The sequence below is a fragment of the Notamacropus eugenii genome, chromosome 1 (genome assembly GCF_028372415.1).
Source record: "Notamacropus eugenii isolate mMacEug1 chromosome 1, mMacEug1.pri_v2, whole genome shotgun sequence".
In the NCBI taxonomy this organism is placed as follows: domain Eukaryota; kingdom Metazoa; phylum Chordata; class Mammalia; order Diprotodontia; family Macropodidae; genus Notamacropus; species Notamacropus eugenii.
In genome coordinates this window covers 744,404,158-744,426,949 of record NC_092872.1, presented here as the reverse complement: position 1 = coordinate 744,426,949, position 22,792 = coordinate 744,404,158, and the positions used below count along the sequence as shown (strand labels likewise).

The 22,792-nt window shown below is 46.3% G+C and overlaps 1 protein-coding gene across 2 annotated transcripts in view; it reads right to left on the bottom strand.

Annotated features, from left to right (window-relative positions):
- DPYSL2 (dihydropyrimidinase like 2) overlaps positions 1–22,792 on the bottom strand; it is a 191,631-nt gene that overhangs the window by 12,451 nt on the left and 156,388 nt on the right. For both annotated transcript variants that reach the window (XM_072638197.1, XM_072638178.1), the window contains exons 8-11: positions 15,037–15,157; positions 10,181–10,337; positions 8,236–8,377; positions 6,227–6,397 (exon numbers count right to left, since the gene is read on the bottom strand). In XM_072638197.1, coding sequence (XP_072494298.1) covers positions 6,227–6,397; positions 8,236–8,377; positions 10,181–10,337; positions 15,037–15,157 — 591 coding nt within the window. The remainder of the gene's footprint in view (positions 1–6,226; positions 6,398–8,235; positions 8,378–10,180; positions 10,338–15,036; positions 15,158–22,792) is intronic.

Here is a 22,792-nt window from a genome sequence, read left to right as displayed (position 1 = left end):
TGAGCATGAGAGATCAGCTACTGCCCAACTGCGGGAGAGGAGCTGGGAGGAAGGCCTAAATCTCAGCAAGAAGGAACTTGGCTAAGAGCTGGAGACCCTTGTGAGCAATTGAAGTAGCTTCGACCTCAAGGTCAAGGGTTGCTCAGGGTCTTCCTCTTGACCTGCCCCTCTCTCTTCCTCTGGTAGAATGAGGAAGCAGAAACTCTGCCCAGCTCAGCTGCTCACTCACCCTCTTTCCTGTACTGGCACTGAGGAAAAGAGTATCTTCCTTAGGACCACAGCATGCTCTCTTTCTGTCTCTCTCTCTCTCTCTCTCTCCCTCTTCTCCTCTCTCTTCTCTCTCTTCTTCTCTCTCTCTCTTCTCTCTCTCTCTCTCTCTCTCTCTCTCTCTCTCTCTCTCTCTCTCTCTCTCTCTCTCTCTCTCTCTCTTTCTCCTCCCTCTCCCTCTCTCTGTTTCTCTCTGTCTCTGTCTGTTTAACATTGGCGCCAAGTTTTGCACAAAATAGTTATGGAAGAAGTGCTTATTAAATGGCTGCATGCAGAAACCAATCAGCACCTTTGGTGCTGGGAGAAAGGACTTTTAGGTTCCATCACCTTTCAAGTCCCCTGTGTTCTCCCAGACTTTTCAGTTACAATGCACTCTTCCATACGTTTTCTCATTATGAAGCAGAGGGTGCAGGGCAGAGGGAACTGGTCAGATAGACTTGGGTTCAAGATCTGTGCCTGGGATTTCCCTGCATTGGATGAGGAGTTCCCTCATAGGGGTCCCCTGTACTGTTGGTTGGTCCAACTTTCCCTCCCCCTATCTGTAAGGCAGTAAGGTACCACAGATACAATTAACCCCATTTTAAAGATCAGAAAATAAGAGATCAGAGAGATGAAGTGACTGACATGCCCATGGTCACCAGGATGTGTTAAAGATGAGATTTCAATCCAGGTCCCAGGTGATGTCAAGTCTATCCCTCCTCCCACCCATGCCCTGCTGTTACACATGGCCATTTTGTGTGGAGGGACCTGATCTGCCCAAGCTCCTTCCCCAGTCTCCAAAGTAAGAGTCATGTTCAAAGAAGGCTCTGGTGTAATCAGCACAACATTTACCAGCTGGCTGTTTGTTGCACCATTTTCCACTCCCAAAGTTCTTTTCAGAGTTTTGGAATCAGCCCAGACAGAACAATAGGTACTTTCCCTCCCAGAATTCCCTGGACAACCAATCTAGAATTCTGAAACTGAAGGCAGCCTGTCAGCAATGCCATGGGTGTGCATGTACCATGCATGGAAAAAGGAAGACAAGTGGGGAGTTTTCCTGAAATACCCCCCAGCCTGAGGCTCCAGGAGCCAATCTAAATGGCTCTGCTGTCACACAATGGTGCAGAATACTGGAAGCAGCCTCACCCACTGACATCAGGCAGGGTCTGTTATTGTCTTCATCCCAGGGTTGGAAAGTGCCAGGAGGAGCCAGGGATGTCAGGAGGGCAATAATCCTTCCTGGTGTCAGAGACAACACAAGCCTGGGCAGAAGAGACTCCAGATACCTCCCCTCCTCAGCAGAATGGGGGGCGGGGTGACACTGCAGGACCCTCACAAGGTCTGAGACCCTCTAGGCCACAAGACTGAAGTGACCAAGTGAAAAGAACTTTGCCTCTGGAGTCTAAAAATCTGGATCCCAATCTTATTCTGATGTTTACTATGGGTGGTTACCTAGCCTCTCTGGTCCTCAGTTTCTTCACTGATAAAGGAAAAGGTTTAACTAGATGACCTCTGAGGCCCCTTCCAACTCTAGGTCTATGATCCTAAGATATGGGTTCAAATCCCTCTTCTGACATTTACAACCTGGAAGACCCTGGGTTAGTTACCATCTCCACAGCTCCTTAGCTTCCTCCTTGGTAAAATGAAAGAGGCTGCACCATCTGGCCTCTGACCTATGAATCACAAGCAGAATCCAGTCACCTTGGAAACAACCCTAGAAAGATGGCAAGGGTCAGATTTGTGCAGATTGCCTTCCAGCTGCTGCCTCCTGAAGTACCTTCTCCAAAAAGCCTCTCCCTTAGCTCACCAGTCAGAGAAGCAGAGTCAGAGAGGACCTCAGATACCACCCAGCCCTATGCTTACCTCCACAAGTAGCCCCTCTCCACTACCACACCAAATGGCTGCCTAACCTTTGAGGCCTGGTAGCCTCATAGAAGGAGGCCCACACCCTTGAAGGACAGCACTAGTGGCTGGGCCCTTAATAACTACAGCACTGCCTTGGATCCCATTCTGCTGATAAGCAGGGAATATTCTGACCTTTATTTGTAGCTCCAATGCTTAGCACAGTGTCTGGCATACAGAAGGTGCTGAATAAATACTTATGAACTTGACTCACTGTGTGGCCACCCCCCCCACCAATTCTCTGTCGTTGTTTAGTCATTCAGTCTTGTCCAATTCTTCATCACCCCATAGACCAGCATACAGCAATACTTTACGTTGGGTTTTCTTAGCAAAGGTACTAGAAGGGTTTGCCTTTTCCTTCTCCAGTGGATTGAGGCATAGAGGTTAAGTGACTTACCCAGGGTCACACAGCTAATACGTGTCTGAGGCAGGGTTTCAACTCAAGTCTTCCTGACCCCAGGCCCAGCAGCCATCTGGCTGCCTCCAACAGTTCTCTAAGATAATAAATCACAGATGGGCTGCAAATCTGCACCAGTTGGGGGAGCTGCCAGACTAGCAGTGAATTTAGGATAAGCTCCCTGAGGGCAAGGAGTGCCCCTTTTTGGTCTTCATATCTCTGGTGCTGTGTACAGGGCCTGCACACACACACACATGCATACATGCATGCACATACATGCCAATGGCTCTGAGATCTCTTCTGTGTAGCCTCTTCTCCAAAGATACAGATCCCTACCTCTGTCCTCCCCAATCCTGCTGGGAACCTTCCCCCATTCTGTCTGACATTGTCTGCATGGATTTCACCATTGTCAGCACTTGGGTCAAATGACACTTCTCTCATTTAAGAAAGAGGGAAAGCCAAAGTTTTAGTGCTATGTGACAGGCCTGGGGCTTCCAAATGAGTCCAGTAACTTGGTCAGAACTGAGGAGATTCAGATCCCAGGCACTGCAGGTCCAACCACAGGACCAAATGTTCTCTCTCCTCTCGGAGAGGTGGAGGCCTACGGCTGGCACTTTCAGCTGCAAGCTGTTTGCTGGTTAGTCTCATTCAACTGCCTTTATTTCTGTCTGTTAAAAAGGATTCCCTGGACAGGAGACAGGGCAGTAAGATATTCAGAAATAACTGATGAAAAAATGAAACCAAGAATAATTTTAAAACAAAGAAAGCACATAAAATAAAAATGAAAGGCATCAATTAAAACAAGTAAAATAAAAAGATCACGAGTGCTGCACCTCCCTCCATCCATGACAATGATGCCTTTTCAATAGTATTTTAAGGCTTCTGATGATCTCCTCACACAAGAACTGAAGGCAAGAGTTATTGCTCCTGTTTTACAGATGAGAAAACTGAGGCTCAGAGGAGTTAAAGGACTGAGGCAGAATCACACAGCTGCTACATGCTAGACCCAGGACAGGGAAGCCCAGTTTCCTGACTTCCAGTCCAAAGGCTTTCCCCCTCCCCCAAGCTGCTTCCCCTAAAATTACCAATCTGGCCTGATGCCTGGAAAACTCCAATGAAAAGAGACAGGCCTGTTAAAACCCATTAGGATAATGTTCCAAATTAAATTGCATTAGGCACAACCTAGGAAACATTGAGGGGTGGGGGGGTGGGAGATGGGGGAAACCTCCTCAGTGCATTTTCCAAAAGTCCTTCCAAAAGCCTTAGGGCTAGGTCTTCCATGGTGGTGAGAGGAATCTAGGCCATGAGAGAAGTGCTAAGGCATGAGGAAGGTCAGAGGCAGGCAGAAGGAGGCATCCTCTGGACCAGGGCTGGGAAACCTGCGGCCTTGAGGCCACATGTGGCCCTCGAGGTCCTCAAGTGTGGTCCTTTGAATCCAAACTTCACTGTTTAGATCCACTCAGCTACTCATGACTTTGTTCTGAGCCTAAAAGACCTGCCCCTTCCTCTCCCCTCCTACAGGAGCCCTACCCATCCTCAAAGGCCTCACTCTTAACAAATAGGGTCTCAAAATGAAAGATATCACAGACAAAGGGATGACAGCACCCATCGATCAAACAATAAGCGTTTATTAAGCTCTGGGTCAAGCAAGGTGTAGACCCTGCTCCAGCGCAAAAGAATCCTCACTCTAGCACTGTAACAAGCTAACACTTAGCTCCCCACCCCCACCTCAGGAAGTCCATTCCATCCAAGGACAGCGCCAACCCTTAGCAAGCTTGTCCTCCAAAGAGTTTTTCCTAATTTTTCATCTGTAACTTCTCCTATCGCTCTATGAACTGACTCTGTCTAATCGTTCTTATGACCCTTCAAATACAAGAAGTCAGCCACCACAGCAGCCCTGAGCCCTGACTCCTCCAGATTACAGATCCCAGTTCCCTCAATGGATCTCATATAAAAGAAATTCCAGCCCCTCTGCATCTCAATCACCCTCTTCCAGACATGTTCCAACCTGTCGATGTTTTTCCAAACAATACTGGTCAGAACTAAATACAATACAGCCAGCAATCATTTATGAAGTGCCTACTACGTGCACATTTCCAGGCACTGGGCTAAGTGCTGAGGATATAAAGACAGTCACTGCTCTCCAGGAGACCCTAGCCTAATGAGACAACATGTAAGCAACTACGGACAAGACACATATGGGAAAAACTGGGATAACCTCAGAGGGAAATACTAGATTAAGACAGATCAGGAGAGGCTTCTTGCCAAAGGTAGGATTTGAGATTTGACCTGCCCAGAAAAGTCAACTGTGATGATCACCCCTCATCTGAACACTATATCCCTTAGTGGATCCTAAGATCTCACTAATCTGTTGTGGCTGCCATGTCTCACCATTAACTCCTATTGAGGCTGGAGTCCACCAAGACCCCCAGGTCTTCAAAATCTTTCGGAATATATTTGTTAGATCAGGCAGTTTCCAAGGTTAGTATAGGTTACCTTTTACAGCTGCTGGACAGAGGGTTTAAAAAATCCCTAACACCTTGAAACCTTGGAAAAGTAGCTCCAGAGATTCCTAAGAACAGAATTCATCCAGAATGTTTTAGATAGATGCCCACCTTCCATACAAAGGTCACCCTTTCTAGGGCTCTTTCAATTCTGACTTCAGTGAGGAGAAAACCTCAGTAAGATCAGTGCTAATGCAAGGAAGGTATGCCCTAAATTCTCATTCAAGCTGTAGCACGAAGGCCAGGAGCCCAAGAGGCTACAGAAAAGGAAGCTGCATCTCAGGAGGGCCAACTCTGCTTTAGAAATAATCCTTTCAAGACACCAGGGAATGAATCATTCTTCCGGCCTCTGCTCCTCCGTCCCATAGCAGCCCCAGAGAAGGGATGCCCCTCCTGAAAGGGCTGACTTTCATCTAAGAAGGAGCTTAATTTAAACTGCCTTCCTTAGCTGGCCTGCATCCAGCCCTGGACTGAGAGAAGTACCCGACAATTACAGATATCCATTGGCTGCCCCCAAGGAGGGGACAGCTACCCTGAAGAACCCCATCCATCAAGGCCTCTGAGCCCTGGAGACCAGAACCCAGTGCCTCCAAATGCTGATGGAGAAAAGAGTAAGCAACGTGCCCATCCTTTTAAAGGGAAAAAGCTATTTTTCCTCCTAAATTTTCTTCCTCAGTGTTTCCCATGAGAAAAACAGACCCAACCCCTACCTGCTGCATTTTTTACTCTAAACCCCTCCCCCCATCTTGAGCCCCCTACCCTATGGCCTCTCTGGAGAATCACAAGATGATTATTCTATAGCTGGAAGGGACCACAAAGGTCCACCTCCTTCATCTTACAGATGAGGAAACTGAGGCCCAGAGAGGTTAAATGACCAAGGATCATAGATATAGAGATAGAGGGGACATCAGAGGGCATCTAGCCCAACTCCTTCATCTTACTGATGAGAAAACTGAGGCCCAGAGAGGTTAAATGACCAAGGATCATAGATACAGAGGTAGAAGGGACCTCAGAGGACATCAGAGAGGTTAAGCAACTTGCTTAGGAGGTCATATTGACAGTAAGCACCAGAAGTAAGATCTGAAGGTGGATTGTCTGTCTCCAGCTCCCCTGTAGCACACTTTAGCCAGGCAAGAGCTGACTTAAGTTAAGTTAAGGGCTGGTTTAAGGAACTTACGATGTTGTGAGTCTTGGCTGAGATGGTTTTGACACTGTCAGGGTCCCAGATGACAAGGTCAGCATCAGAGCCCACAGCAATGCGGCCTTTCCGGGGATAAAGGTTGAAAATCTTGGCGGCATTGGTGCTGGTCACGGCCACAAACTGGTTCTCATCCATCTTTCCAGTCACCTGGGGAAAAGAAAAACCAAACAAGGAAATCAGTGCCCCCTAAAAAGGATCACAATTCAATTCCTCATATGGATTAAGTGCCAGACTTGAATTCAGGAAGATCAGAGTTCAAATCCTGGCTGTATAACCAGGGATACTGAGAGATATCTAAGATACAAAAGAATGGCCGATCTGCATCAGGGAAGGACTGTCCACCTCAGGGAGATTCCCACTAAGATGAAATCACAAGTGAACACAAAGGGCATACTTAGTATACAAAGTAAATTTTAGAGAAAACACTCATAAGGAGAAGGCATAAATAAGCAAAGACCTCCTATAAGGGGGAGGGGGAAGGCATTTTTACTGCACTTTGATGGAAGCCAGGGATTCTACAAGTCAGAGGTACAATACTCAGGGAAGCATACACACGGCTTCTGAGTCCCAGAGAGGAAATCAGAGGAGGCACCAGCACCTTCCAAAGAACTTAGAAAGATGAACAGTCAAACCAAATCTGTCATGAGGTGAAGCCAGGCCTAGCATCCACCAAATATCTTTTCACATTATTTTAGAGATTTTAGAGATCACCTCAACCAAACTCTTTATTTTACCATTGTTCAGTTGTTTCAGTCATGTCTGAATCTTCAAGACCCGATTTGGGGTGTTCTTGGCAAAGACACTGGAGCAGTTTGTCATTTCCTTCTCCAGTTCATTTTACAGAGAAGGAAACTGAGGCAAGTAGGGTCACGTGACTTGCCCAGGGTCACACAGCTAGTAAGTGTCTTAGGCTGGATTTGAACTCAGGAAGATGAGTCTTCCTGACTCCAGGCCCGGCGCTGTCTCCACTGAGCCATCTAGCTGTCCATCACTGTATAGAGGAGTAGACAGAGGCCTGAAAGTCACACTGTTTGAATCTTGTATTTACTTATCTCTGTACATGTTGTTTCTCCCAGAAGAAAAAACTCTTTGAGGGCAGGCCACATTTCATTTTGGCTTTGAACTACCATTGTCTAGTACAATCTCTGGCACATGGGAGGAGCTTAATAAATACTGGCTGCCTCTTAGGCCAGCCCACCTCTGTCCCTTCCAGGACAAGGCCCCTCAGGGCACATGCACCTATATACAGGCACTGCCACTCACCCAGCAGTAGCCATCAAATGGAAGACATGATTTTCATAAGAACGTTATCCAGCTCAATATGGATTAGCCTTCAATGTGTAAACCTTCAAAGCTTCCCTTACAAAAATAAGGACCGTCAACAACTGTCACATGGGGTTCCCCCAAAACAGACTCGGCTCCTAGGATCCCCAGGAAGGGGCAAAGTGAGATCTAATAAGTATTTATTCAACCTCCACCATGTGTAGGCATCGGGCTAAGTACCCAGGACATTGTTGTGGTTGTGTTCATCCTTTGTTTTCAAAGAGGACCATGGCTTCAGGAGAATGATGACATGACTTGCACTTGACTTTGTTTTGAGTGAGGGAGGGCTGTGCAGGTCACCAGCCTCACTTCTCCTCCAGAGCCATCTGAATCCAGTGACCAGATATTCATCAGGATGACTGGAGTCAACCCAGGATGTAGTGAAAAGGCCAAGGCCTTTTCAGATACTCACTTAGAGTGAGGTAATGCCCATTCAGTGAATAGGCCTCTTTAAGAAATAGTCAGGGGATGGCCTCTTTAATTAGATGCAGAAATAAAATGGGAAATAATGAAGTTTATATTGTACTGTTGGCGTGCCACAGATAATCAGATAAGGATACGCGTGATAACGGTGAGGGGGGAAAGTTCTCAAGAATCCATTCAGACAGAAATGCCACAACCCACGGGGCAGGGGACCCTCCCATGACTGGGGGATGCCATACCACAGCCTTATCCCAGATGACAGACATTCTCTCCTCAGTTCCATTGGTGCCTTCAGGAATCAGGGTGAAGTTATCCTTCCCCACAGCCTTCTGCGCAGTGTTAAAGGTACAGTGGGCACTGCCAGTGACCTGGAGATCCCCACTGAAAGGCAAATATCATGCACAGTGAATTGGAAGGACTGGAAATGAGATGAAAGAGCCCTGAATGCTAAAGCCTGCTTTGCCATTGGCATGTGGGATTGGCATGAAGAAGAAACACCCACTGCCATCTACATTCTCAGATGTAATTGAGATCTATACCTAGAGGTGAAAGGAAGGTCATCATTCACCCTTGAGGATGTGCGCAAAAGTCCAGCACATTGGACCCTCAACATTTATTTGAGTGAGTCCACCTTCCTCCCCCAGAAAGAAGGAAAAGTCAATGGAACTATTTATCATTTCCTTAGAGAACACTGGGCCTTCATGCCTACTGCTTCTCAGCAAAAAGATGGTGGCCTACGGGGGTGGAATGAGGCGTATACCAATGTGTTTTAGGTGTTATTTGTTATTAGGGGGAGTAGTCTTGGGGAAGAATGGTGGAGTCACCAGGGACAGTGATTTTTTTTTTTTTAAAGATCATCAGTCAAACATTTTGCAAATATATCAGGGCTTCACTGTGACACTATCCTCAGGCCGGCAACTGGAAACTCCTTCAAGGTATAACTACATAATGAAGTTTACTGGGTCCCTCAGTAAGTGAATGAGGTTGTCCCCACCATGGAGCAGCCTCACAGGGCATAAGAGTCACAGACTCTCAGAGTGGAATGGGGCCTCAGAAGAGAGTTAATCTAACCTACATACCTCCCCACCACCAAGAAAAAAGAAGTCCCCACTGAAACATATCTGTAATCAACCAGCCGCAACTCAGCCATCCAAGTAAGTTTCCTATAATGCATGACTGACCATGTCATGCCCCCTTCAGTAGACTCCAAAGGCTCCCTACCACCTCTAGAATTAAAATAAAATATAAAACACTGTGTCTGGTTTTGAAAGTCCTTCAGAACCTGGCCCTTTCTCACCCTTCCAGACTTCATGTACTCTGAAAGCCAGTGACAGTCTCCTTGCTGTTCCTTACCAAGACACTCATCTCCAGACTCCAGACATTTTTATTGGCTATCCCCCATGCCTGGCATGCTGTCCCTCCTCATTTTACCTCTTGGCTTCCATAACTTCCTGTAAGTCTCAGCTAAAGTCCTATCTTCTCAGGAAGCCTTTCCTCATCCCCCTTAATGTTCATGCCTTCCCTGTCCCATTTATTCTACATCTAGAGCTTAGTTGTACATAGTTGTCTGTATGATATCTCCCCTGTTAGACTGTGGGATCCCTGAAGGTAGGCACTGTCATCTGCCTTTCTTTGTACCTACTCAGCCCTTTAGCACTGTGCCTGGCACGTAGAAGGTGCTGACTGAATATTAACTGACTGACTTAAAGACCTCCCATGGCATCTTCTAGGGCTGCCCATCCTCTTTGTGGATGGCTATTTATTGTTCAGAAGTCTTTATTTACATTTAACTGAAATTTCCCTCTGTAGTTTCTCCTTTTTCTTGGTTCTGTCCAGAGAACAATTAAAATTTCTTCTCCACATGCCAGCCCTTTGGGTACATGAAGGCAGCCATTACATGTCTTGAACCTTCTCTTTTCTGGACTGAACATCCCTATTCCTTCAAAGGATCCCCATGTGACACGAACTCATGGCCCTTGACTCTTCTGGTTAGAGCTCAGTCTACAGTGAATAGTGCTAACATGAGGCTTCTGGAGTGTGAATTGTCACAAGTGTCAGGCTGGTGAAATTAGTCACTGTCTGCAAGCCTGTTTTCATCCATCAAATGTGATTGCAGCGAAGTCTACTGGAGAATGAGAAGAAAATGGCGGAACCTGGAAGTGTCGGTAAGTGTCTGTTACTCACCAAGACAGCAAGGAGTTAAGGAAGTCAGGCGTGGTTGGGTCAGGACTCAGAGGAGGAGAGGCGACAAAAGCTGCTGCCTTGGCCCAGTTCTTGCTCCAGTAGTGAGATCCATCCGTCCCCAAGCTGGCTGTGATGGGCTCCCCATACACCACAGTCCCTAGGAATTCCAACACCCCAAAAATCAGCATCACCATATGACTCCAGTCTTGCTCCCCCAGGCCATAGGACCACAAATGTAGAGCCACAAGTGTCTCTGATACCATCTAGTCCAAACCACTCATTTTACAGATGAGGAAATCGTGGCTCAGAGAGATTAAGTAATTTGCCCAAAGTCTCACTGCTAGTTAGGGTCAGTGGCAGGATCTGAACTCAGATCTTCCTGGCTCCAGGTTTACCACACCACCTCTGCAAGTCCCCCAAACAAGTACATGAGTGTAGTAGCTCTGGCCCTCTTCACACTTCCTAAACGCAAACATCTCTGGCAGTTCTCAAAGCCAGACGTTTCCCAGAACAGAATGCACCTCCTCTCCCCTTAGCCATTTCTAAGGCCCAACTTATCTGCTTAATAAATAGATTACGCCACCCTGTTTGCCTCCTCCAGCCACGCCGGAGGGCCTCCCACCTCAGGAATCTCACAGAGAACTGAGTGGGTGACAGAGCTGGGCAGGGCCTCAGGCAGCTCACTCCTGGAAAGGAAGAACAACTCCCCCAGCCAGAAGGGTGTCAGGACCCTGGGGAAGGAGCTCATGGAAGGGAAGAATAAACATTGTCCAAAGCCTCAGCCAGCCTGACCTGAGGCCTGTCTGTACGGCAGCACTCCCCAGGGCTCTGAAAATATGCCCAGAATCTCAGAGGCAGAAAAGGTTGCAGAGGCCTTGCTCTCTACCTAAACAAGCCTTCCCCACACAAGCAGCTCAAAACATAGTCAGGCGGCCTCTGCTGCCTGAGGCCCTCCAGGCACGGGCCAGCCACCTCCTGGAAGGAGGGCAGCCCCTTCTACCTTTAGTCAGCCCTGATGGTTAGGGAATGCCTTCTTCTCCATCAAACCTAAGGTGTTTCCTCTGTAATTTGGATTCCCAGCTCCTAATTTCATCCTCTGGACCAAACAGAAACAGTCTCTCTGCCTAGCCTTCCCCTGTTGCTCCTGGTCAATGTAATCTTAATGGCCTTTCTTTCTATGTGTACCCCCCCAGACTTTGCACAATGCCTGGCACATACTAGGTGCCTAAGAAAGGCCTTTTCTCTTTTATTCTCTTTTATTCATTCAAATCTAACCCTTCTACATCAGCCCAAAATCTAGAGGCAGTATGGCTTAACGGGTACAGCACTGGGCTTAGAATCATGAATAAAATCTGGATTCACATCCCACCTCTGATCCTCATTACCTGTGGCTGGAGGCAAGCCACAAATTTGCCAAAACTCAGTTTCCTCATCTGTCAAATGAGGTTAGAATAGAGAGTCTCTAAAGTCCCTTCAGACTCTAAATATGTGATCCCAGATTCCCTGTTCCTTCAACCACTCGTTAACAATGACGATGATGATGATGATGATGACGACAGGGGTAGAGAACATACATGCAATTAATTTCATTGGTCCAGGGAACTCCCAGGGGAGGAAGTTCGTTCTACCAACTCAGGTCCACACCTTCTCTGCAACTAAAAGCATGGCCTGGAGCACTGAGAGATTAAGGGTCCCACAACCTGTACAGGTCAAAAGCCAGGCCAAATCCGTAGCCACCACCCCATGAAGCCACCAAATGATAAAGGTAATTAACACTTACATAGCATATATACTAAACATAGCATCTTTCTATTTAAGGTGTACAAGGCATTTTGCATGTAATCTCACTTGATCCTCATAGGTGAGATAAATGCTATTACTGTGCCTATTTTACAGATTAGGAAACCACACCCTGCCCCCAAGGAGCAGACTTGTAAAACTGGGTACAAAATACAGAATAAATGGCAGGTAATCTGGGAGGGAAAGGCAGCTAGGGGAACCAGGTTACCCAGAATCACAGAGCTAGTGTCTGAAGGCAGGATTTGAACCCAGGTCAGCATTCTCACCATTCTACCACCGCCATGCCCCAAATGTGGAAGAGTGGACAGAATGCTAGACTTTGTCAGCAAGGCCTGGGTTTCAATCTCACCTCTAACACTTCCTGGCCATGTATCCCTGGGCAAAATTCTCTAAGCCTCAGTTTCTTCATCTGTAATATAAGGGAACAATGATATCTGCACTGCCTGTCCTCATGAAGTAGATGTGAGGCACATATGAAAAAAAAACAAAATCCAAGCATACAAAATGCTCTGCAGACTTTAAGAGGCTGAGGGAATGTCCCTGTGAGTTTCGGGTGCATAAGCAGCTGGGGAGCCATTCCCAGGCTCTCGGGAGCCTCCAAGTCAGGCCTGGTTTGGTGGCCTGAGCAAACAGCTCCATCCAGCTCCTCCTTTATGCATGGGGTAGGAAAAAGGCACAGGAGTAAGAATGAGAAAGCCTTGGCTGCTGACCAACAGACTTTACGAAATGCAAATGTTGGGGCTTCCGCTCAGGGCCCCTGCCCAGGGCCCTCCTCGGTGGTTCCCACAGTCCAGCTGGAGCCCTGAGTTTTTGTTGGGGCATCAACCCAAATAGGCTCCACTGAACAAGTCTCTTGAATGCACTGGAATTGGGGACTGGGGTGGCATTCGAAACTATTGTCTAACTCAGAGCCTCAGAAACAAAGGTAGAGAATGGGCCGCCCATCAGAGCCTCGGAGGGCGTGTAGGCACGGCATGGACTGCCTGTCACCAAGGGGGCACCAAACTGGCAAATCAGAACTCTTGGTAAACTTGAAAAAGAGAAGGAAATGATCCCAATGCAATCTCCTACGCTTCATTGCAGAAGTAAGGGGCTACAGGGGTAGGGAAATGGTACGTACACTTTCAGACATGGTGGAGACACTGGTTGATTTTGCTCAGCTCCTTCCTTCCTCTTTCTTTTTTAACTATACCAGCCTTGCTTTTATAATTACAAATTTTTTCTTTTCTTTTTTTTGAGAGGGAGGGGGAGACTGGACCTGTCATTTCATCAATGCAAGGAAACTCCTCCCACCAGTGCAATCCAGCCTGGGTATGGAGGTCAGTGTAACCAGTCCCTCAAGGGCCATCACCTGGAAGAGGTATTAACTCTGTCTTTCTCGGCCCCAGAGTGCAGAACCAGAAGGCATGGGTGCCCATGGATAAGACGTGCTATAATGGAGAGTCTTCTTGACTATAGCTTGTGGGAATGCCAAAAAGGACCTTCCATCTGACTAATTCCTATTGGGGCAGCACAATAGCTACATCCCAGTAAAATGTAAGCTCCTTGGAGGAAGGCAGTATTGTCTTATCCCTGCAATCCCATGCCTGGAACATGGAAGGAACTGGATAATTGTTGGAATGAATTTGAAGAACCTGGGTCCCACTTAGGAGGAGTAGGAAAAAGGAAGAAAGAAACAGAAAGAAAAGAGGAGGAATAAGAAAGAAGGGAAGGATGAAAGGGGCAGGGAAAGTAAGAAAAGAAAGGAAAAGGTAGAAAGAAAGAAGGAACAACTAAAAGAGAAATTGAAAGGAAAAATAAACAGAAAGGAAGGGAGAGAGAAAAGGAAGAAGGGAAAAATAAGGGGAAGGAAGAAAAAGAAAGAAAAAAGAAGAGGGAGGGAGGATTTTACAGTTTACAAATCAATCTTCTTGTCACTACAACCCTGTGAGATGGGTAGAAAAAATATTTTTATTCCCATTTTACAGACAAGAAAGACTGAGTCCTAGAGAGGTTAAGTTACTTGCCCAGGGTCACACAGCTAGGCTGTCTAAGTAAGAGGATAGGAACCCCCACATCCTAATTCCAAATCCAGTGCTCTATCCTCTTTGGACTCTAGGTTTAGGGCTGGCAGTGACTTCATAGGGCCCAATTCTCTCACCCAGAGACAGGGGGTGACTTGCCCAAGGCCCCCCAAGAAGCAGAGCCCGGATTCACTCAGGGCCTCTGCCCCAGGTTCTAACACTCTACCACACCTCTTCTTTAGTAACTTAAGTAAGTGCAGTTTGAATAACTTAGTAAATGGATTTTTCAGAAATAAAAGGGTAGCTCATGGGACCCTAGATGTAAAGGCAGAAACAACCTTAGAGGCCCTTGAGTCTAACTCCCTCATTTGACAGATGAGGAGACTGAGGCACTAAAAGGTTAAGTGACTTAACTAGGGTCAAACAGCTAGTAAGTGCCCCAGGAAGGATTTTAACCCAGGTCTTCCTGACCGCAAGCCCAGTGCCCTATTCACTTTACCATAATACCTCTGTCCTAAAGATCCTGGATCACTAATAGGAAATAGCATAAGTACTAGCGGACATGCGCATACTGGCCAGATCACCCATGTATGAAACAAGAATGGGAAAGACGTTCCCACCTTTGCCCCCACATAGTTCCCCCATCCGTATCACAGCAGAAAGCCCCACAAGTCACAGGAGAGAAGGAGGCTTCTGGCTACACAATGTTCCCCAGAGGAATTCCACGGCCAGATGGAAGCTGACGTCATAGGTATATGCAGGGGAGGGTTATTTAGACTGGATCGAATTAAATCCAAGCCTGGCACAGAAGAGGGCGAAGACAGGGCCTGCTCACCCATTCTCTGCAGTGTGCTAACTTTAAATAGCTGCTAAACAAGACTTCAGGAGTGGAACAAGGAGTAACCTGAGCTCTGGGCCTCAGTTCACTGTAATTAGGTTAATGCTGGAGCATGATAAAAGTAGCCGGCTTGGCAGGAGACATTGCAAAGGCATTGTCTCCCCAGGGGGAGTGACCCAGACTCTGCCTCCCACCCGCCCACAGGCCGAACTCACCCTTCTTCCTGGCCTGTGCGATGACCTCAGCAGCACTTTTGCTCATCACCTTTGTGATGTACAGCGGGCAGTTGGTTTGGTTGGCGATGGTAATGGCCCGGTTCACAGCCTCAGCCTCCACCTACAATACAACATCCACATGTGAGCCACCGAAACAGTCAATGGTCTCCTTTCTTCATCCCCCACTCCCTGAATGCTGTCAGAATCCAAGGGGTGCCCAGTTACCACAATGATAACTCCCCTTTTGAAAGCTTTCCCCCCCTAATATTCCTAAAACTCTGATCCAACCATGTCACCTCTCTACTCAAAAATTCTTCAGCTCCCTACTACCTCTGGGTTGTTGTTCAGTCATGTCAGACTCTTTGTGACCCCATTTGGGGTTTTCTTGGCAAAAATACTAGAGTGGTTCACCATTTCCTTCTCCAGCTCATTTTACAGATGAGGAAACTAAGGCAAACTGGATTATGTGACTTACCCAGGGTCACACAGCTAGTAAGTGTCTGCGAAAGGATTTGAACTCAGGTCTTCCTGACCCCAGGCACCTACTCTACCCACTGTCACCCAGCTGCCTGCTTGCCTCTAGAACAATATACCAAATCAGGCTAGTAGTTAAAGCCCTCTGCAATCTCATTCCTACCTACCTGTCTAGGATAGCTTCAAGCTACTTCCCTATGCCCACTCTCCATTTCCACTGGCTATTTCCTACACACAATTCATCTCCTCCTTCCATGCCATAGCACAGTTGGTTCTCCAAGTGTTCTCTCTCCATCTTAACCTCACAGAATCCTTAGCTTCCCACACAGCACAGCTCTCACACCAGACCTTTCCTGTTTCCTCCCAAATATTGGTCCTCCGTCCTTCTTGAAGTAACTTTTTATATACTTTCTATACACTATATTTGCTTCTCAGCATACTGGCTGCTTTCCAGTCCCCTCCTTTCTTTCCTCCACCCCCAGCCTGGTGCAAAATCAGCTCATGGAGAGCACAGACTGTTTCCTTTGTATCTCGTGTCCAGTATAATGCCTGGCATGTTTTAGATGCTGTAGGAATACCTGGGAAATAGAATCATTCAAGTGGCTGGTTTCTCACAGACAAAGCTGGAAGGCACCTCACAGATGTCATGTCCAACCCACTTCATTTTACAGAAAAAAGGATCTGAGGGTCAGAGTTTAACTGATGTCAGGGAAGGAAATGGGAAAATCTGACTCTCCAAAACTGATGCTCTCCTCAGCAACCTCAGGGGAATACTCAGATGACTTTGTCAGAGGTTGAGCCTCTCTGGCTAGCTCCAATGAGCACCGAATGTGACCAGGAAGAGGGAGGACAGCGCATTGTTCGTACATGACCACCAAGAGGCACAGGTGGAATTGAAGGGATGTGGGCACAGAAAGATGAAATCCCATGGACAGGGCTGAAGGAGTAAATGCAGTGAGCAGCCCTCACTTCATTTCAAGAATCCCTAGGAAAACTAAGCATCTACAACTTTCTGCAGGGGAAAAAAAAGGAATATGACAGAGCCTTTTTTATAGATGAGTGATCAAGAGATGGCACCTCAGTATCCCAGGAGACAGAGCATTGGTGCTGAGTCAGTATGACCTGAGTTCAAATCCAGAGTCACTTACTAGCTGTGCAACCCTAGGTAAGTCACTTAACCCTGATGCCTTGAGAGAGAGAGAGAGAGAGAGAGAAAGAATAACATGTCACCTCATCTGCCTTCTACACTAATGGTAGGTGTTTGGAATTTTTTTATTATTAGAAGCTAACATAAAGAATTAGAGCAGACCTTAGAATCAGGAAGACCTGAATTCAAATTCAGTTTTAGACACTTACTAGCTATGTGACCCTGGACAAGTCACTTAAGCAGTCAAGGTTCCAGGCAACTATGACTCCCAGTTACAGACAAGTTACTGAACTGCATTGGAGTAGGAAGCTTCCACACCTGGAGGTCTACAAATCAGTGAAATCACAATCTAGGCCTCAGCCCCATGGAAAATAAACCACCAGCTTAACTCAGGAAATTTGCTTTGCAACTATTTACATAGAAATATATTCATTTCAACTATTGAAGTGCCAGCATTTCCCCTCATTCTCTCTAAGTCTCCATCGGGATTGCTTGGCCACGTGATCCTCGCCCTTTTTCCTTCTCCAGATCTGAGGTCAGAGAGCAGAGAGCGCTCTATTTCTCCAGGCCTCTTTCTGATCACATTAGGGCATAAAGGGTTTCCCAGGTTTCTTTGTGCTCTTTCTTCCCGTTGGCCTTGAGAGCATCAGAGGATTCCACTGTGTGAATGGGCCGTGAGTCATTTATCCGTTCCCCTTGTTGCTGAGCATCTGAACTGTCTGCGATTTCTGACCATTACAATGATAACTGAGATGAAATTCACAAATGTTATAATTATTTTCCTCATTTTTGCTACATTCCTAGGAACTGTTCTCCAAAAGGGTTCTACTAGCTTATAATTTTACCAGGAGGGAATATATATATATATACACACACACACATACACATATATATGTCTCCACAACCCCAACACTGAGTTTCATTGGTTTTAAGTTTCTTTGACAATTGAATGTATATAAGGTACAATCTCAGTGTTGTTTTCATCTGCATTGCTTTCATCTTTACTGAGGTTGGGCATTTTTTCAAAGAATTATTAACAACCTGCGCGTCCTCTTTTGAAAATGGTCTGCTCAAATCCTTTCCCACTTAGCCATGGCTAATGGTGTTTGGATCAGATTTCTTCTGTGGAGAGTTGCTGTTTTTCATGGGGCATGATGTGACCCATATTATATCTAAATTGGTATAACAGACCACATTCTAATGAAATTTTATGGTAGCTTGGCCTCGAGTTTATGCTTGGGGATTCTGCAGATTGCGCTCTTGCTTGATAAATTCAAGCTGATTTCATTCCCATCGCACTCCACACTATGATATAAGGCCAGTAAATTAGGAAGCTGACAGAAGGAAGACATGAAAGGATTGTTTGTCAGCTTATTAAATTCTCTGACGCTGCAAAGCTGAAGGAGGCAAAGACCACCTTGGATGACAGAATCAGGGACAAGCCCCCTGCCCCCAGAGCTCAAAAGGCTGAAAAAAATGGGTCAGTCAATGAAAGGTAATGAAGAATGACAGTTGGAAAGTCCTGCTCTTTGGTTCAAAGAAACAAAAAGCCTACAAAAAGGTATATCTATTGGGAAAATGTGGCTTCCTAACAATTAAGTAAAAAAGAGCTGGAGATGCTTGTGGACCACATGCTCAGTATGACCTACAGGGCAACAGGACAGCAACAAAGCCCAACGGCAGCTTACACTGCATGAACAAAAGTGTGGTATCTGGAGAAAGGCCAGAACAAGCAACCCTATGTTCTATTAAACTTGAGACGGACGCCCTGCACTTTAAAGAAGTCACTGTGAGACACTGAAGGACAAGGGCGCATCTGGGGAAGGCAATGGGGTGGAGAGGAGCCTGCGGTGATTGGTTTTGCTTTTCTGGGCAAATTGCTGTGACTTCCTTGGCTTGTCCTTGTAAAATTGATTTCTTTAACTCAACTGGAAGACTTTACATTAGCTTCTACTGAATTTCAGCTCATTAGAGCATTCAATCCAATGCTCTAGCTCATCAAGATCCTTTTGAATCTGGATTTTGTCACAATGCTGACTGTTCCTCCTTGTTTTCTGTCCGTGGAAGATTCAACAAGCATGATGCCTATGGTGTTGAAGAAGTTATTGATAAAAACATTAAATGGTGCAGATCCGTGAGGCCCCTCACCAGAGACCTCCTTGAGCATGACTGGCTCCCTCTCAGAATCTTTATCTGAACATCCTTGGGAAAATCACATGCCACTCTTAGATTAGACAACTTCTATGTTCCCTTCCAGCTCTCAAATGATGGTCCCATACCCAGTGCCAGTCACAGGGTAAATGTTTGTTGACGGACACTCCTACAGCATTTAAAGTTGCCAAAGTATTTTCTAAACATCATTTGACTCGTCTCCCAGCAGACCTAAAAGGCAGGAGCTCCAGGCTTCATTATCTCCATTTGATTGATGAAGAAAGGACTTGCCCAGCGTCATACTGCTAGGAGGTATCTGAGGCTAGATTCCAACTCAGGACTTCCTGATTCCAAGTTCAGCCCTTAGCCACCATGCCCCCTAGCTGCTTTCCTCTCTCTATGCCTGTCTGTTCACCTGTCAAGGTGTCAGCCTTGACATTCTCTCATTCTTGCAGTGGTCATGTTTTCAGTTGTATCTGATTCTGCATAACCTCAGTGAGGTTTTCTTGGCAGATACTAGAGTGGTTCATCATTTCTTTCCCTAGGGTCCCCATTTTACAGTTCAGGAAACTGAGGCAAACAGGGTTAAGTGACTTCCCCAAAGTCACATAGCTAGTAAATGTCTGAGCTGGATTTGAACTCAGGTCCTCCTGACTCCAGCCCCAGCACTCTAACTGCCCACCAGCTGTGGTTCTAAGGCTAAATAAAGTCAGGGCCTCCTCCTGATGAAGCCTTTCCTCCTCCCTTTAGCTCCAGCTCCCACCTTCCTCCCACATAAGTAACTTAGCTCTGAACTGGACTATTCAGCTCAGCCTCCAGGGTTCTAGGGGTCCCCTCCCTTCTCGGGCCTCTCACAGGGAAACGTGGGGCATCAGAGCAGCTGACCTTCTACTGGAAACAATCGAGTCCAAGAGTTCTCAAGTTCTTATCTCAAATTACTCGGGGCTCTGGGCAAACTGGGCAACTGTCTGGGAGATGGGGCTCCTGCTTTCCCTGCCTCTGCTCCTGGGCTCAGACAGGTTTTCTAACTCTGACAGCCCTGCCTCCCCGGCTGCAAATGCCACAGTTCTCACCTTCATTTCAAGCCCAATCCAATTCAAGCTGCTTCTTGGGGAAGTCCTTCTTTGCAGATCCTCCCCTCCCCTCCCCAACTGTCCCCTTCAGATATCAAGGAGAACCGGGTATAGACCTCCCTGATGCTGACAAAGCCGTTTCACGCCTGCAAGGCATATACTTTATCCTATCGGAGCCCCACAGCAACCTGAGGAAGATGGGTACCACCATATCTACTTCACAGATGAAAAGGTTGAGCCTCAAAGAAGTTAATGCCTTCCCCAGAGTCACACAATTCAGCCTTAGGAAAAAGATTTGAACTCGATTCCTTCCTGACGCTACATCATGGACTCTAGCCACTGCACCACACTGCCTCACAATTTAGACCAGATGATCTCCCAAGTTCCTTCCAGTTCCAAAGCTACCACCCTCTGCTCCCCCTCAGCAAGAAGCCTTGAACAATCTATTCCCTTCACCTCAGCCTCCAGACCAGAATGTGTCCAGCCCAGAGACTATATTTGAATGGCATGACAAGATTGTTAGGTCATCTCCATGAGAGTTCTCACTTCCATAGGTCCTCAAGGCTTACAATGCCCTTTTCTTGAAACAACCAATTTTACAGACAAGGAAATGGAGGTGATGGAAGATAATTTTGAGTCAGTGCCAGGATCTGAACCCAGATATCCTGACTCCAAGGAAAGTCTTCTTCCCATTGTGCCAAACTGTACCCCACAAAATGAAGGAAAATGAAACATAAAAACTCTCTTGAAAGACAAGTGACAGACTCAAGGATCAGACTGACACATCTTTTTTTTAACACAGCCAGTGTGGGAATTTGTCTTGTTCAACTCCATCTGTTTATAACAGGGTTAAGGGAAAGGTAGGAGAAAAAAAAAGGTAGATTTTCATCAATTGAAAAAAAATTAGTTTAAAAAAAACTGAAGCAAATCATTTTTATCTATTAAATCTAGTATCATTCAAGTGTATGAACTTTGTCTCCTCAGCCAGGAAATAAGTTCCTTAAAGACAGGAAAGATCTGTTTGATTTCTGTGTGTGTTCAGCACTGAGGACAATCCTCCCACCCAGGAGAGTATAAGCTCCAAGAGGCCAGACGTCTTTGTCTTTTTATCTCCAGGGCCCAGGACGCTTTCTGTCATGCTACATTAGAACAGAAGGTTCCTAAGGGAAGTGTTTTGCCTCTTGGGATCCCAATGCACCTGGCACATGGCAAACATTTAATAAATGCTTGTTGTATCCCTATGTGTCTGGCACACAGGAAACATCTAATAAATGCTTGTTGAATGGCTCAGACAGTGTTTAGTAAATGCTTATTTGTTGGATGAATGCATAATAAATACTGTTTAGGGAATTCAAAGATCATAATAGCCCACCCTAGAATACAGATCTCAGAATCTCAGAGACCATCTATGTCAGTCTGGTCCTGACCAGGAGGCCTTTCTACACTGGCCCATCCAGGGGGTCAGCCAGCCTGCACTCAAAGGCTCCCAAATGAGGGGGAGTTAACAAGTTCCCCAGACAGTCCGCTGGACACTGGGTCAGCTCTCACCATGGGGGTGTCCTGTGCTTCTAGTGACATCCTGGGCCAGAAGATGAGAGTAATCCTGTTCTGGCCGATGTGTGGCCTGGGAAATGCAACCCATCCTCTCTGAGTCTGATTCCTCATTTATAAAAGGAGGGCACTGGACTAGCTGATCTTGGGGGACCCTCCCCAGTTCTAGGCCTGAATCTCTGATCCAACCAAGGAAACAAGAGGGGCCTTCCTTCCTCAGCACTGCCCACCCCAACCAAGTGATTTTCCCAGATCATCCACCCCATAAAGAGGCCTAAGGATTCACTGCTGGAGTTTTTTTGAAACTCTCAAGATAACCATTTCTATCAGGAAGAGGCACATTTTCCTGAGGCTTTGAATATGGCATTACTTAACCCAAATAAACACTAAATTATTCTTCTGTTAACACATCATATTTTTTTTTGTTTTTCCCCCTTTTTAGGGAAAATTTTGAGGAAGACAGCTGAAATTAATCTTTCTCTCTGCAGGGGAGCCCCAGCGATATCAAGGAAGCAATCTGGAGCCGTCCCGCAGACACACAGGAAAAAGAGATACATGGGAATACTTGGAACGTTCAACAAAAGGTTCAGGCGTTACAAATCACCTCCAGGGACTGTGTTGAGGGGCATGCAGCTGAGCTCAGAGGGGCACATCTGTTCCTGCTCTTCTTTGTAACAGGAACAAATGGCCCCAGCTCCTCAGACCTCCTCCACGATCTCCAACAGACTAGTAAACCATGGCAAGACAAGGGTTCAACTGTCCAAATGGAATTAGGCCCCAGGTACCTCTGCCCAGCAACCTTGGACTCCCCTGACCTCAAACCAGCTAAAATCTTGGGCATGAGTACTGGAACAAGCAGATTCCAGCCCCAAGTGGAAATGGCCTGAATATATGTGGATGTATGTATGTGTATGTGTATTATTACTTGTGTATGTGTGTAGATATGTATACATATATGTACACATACACACACATATGGCTATACTTATATGTATATTTATATGTTTCTCCCTATAACATATAAGCATCTTGAGGGTAAGGAGGATTTCATTTTGTCTTTGTATGTCTGATATCTAGTAGGTGTTTAATAAATGCTTGTTCATTAATTGGTAAAGATAACATAATGTGAATGGGATTTATAGGGTCAGCTGCTGGAGAAGGAGGTAGGGGAGAAAATCCATCAAGGCGTATGCCTTGCAATCCTATCTCTGATGCATATTAACTGTGTGATCCCCAGTAAGTCCCTTCGCTCCTTGGGCCTTAGAATCCTGCTCTGTAAAATGAGATAGTTGGGCTAGAGGATCTCTGAGGGCCCCTGCACCTTTAGAGCTAGAACGCTGTGACCCAACCCTATGACCTC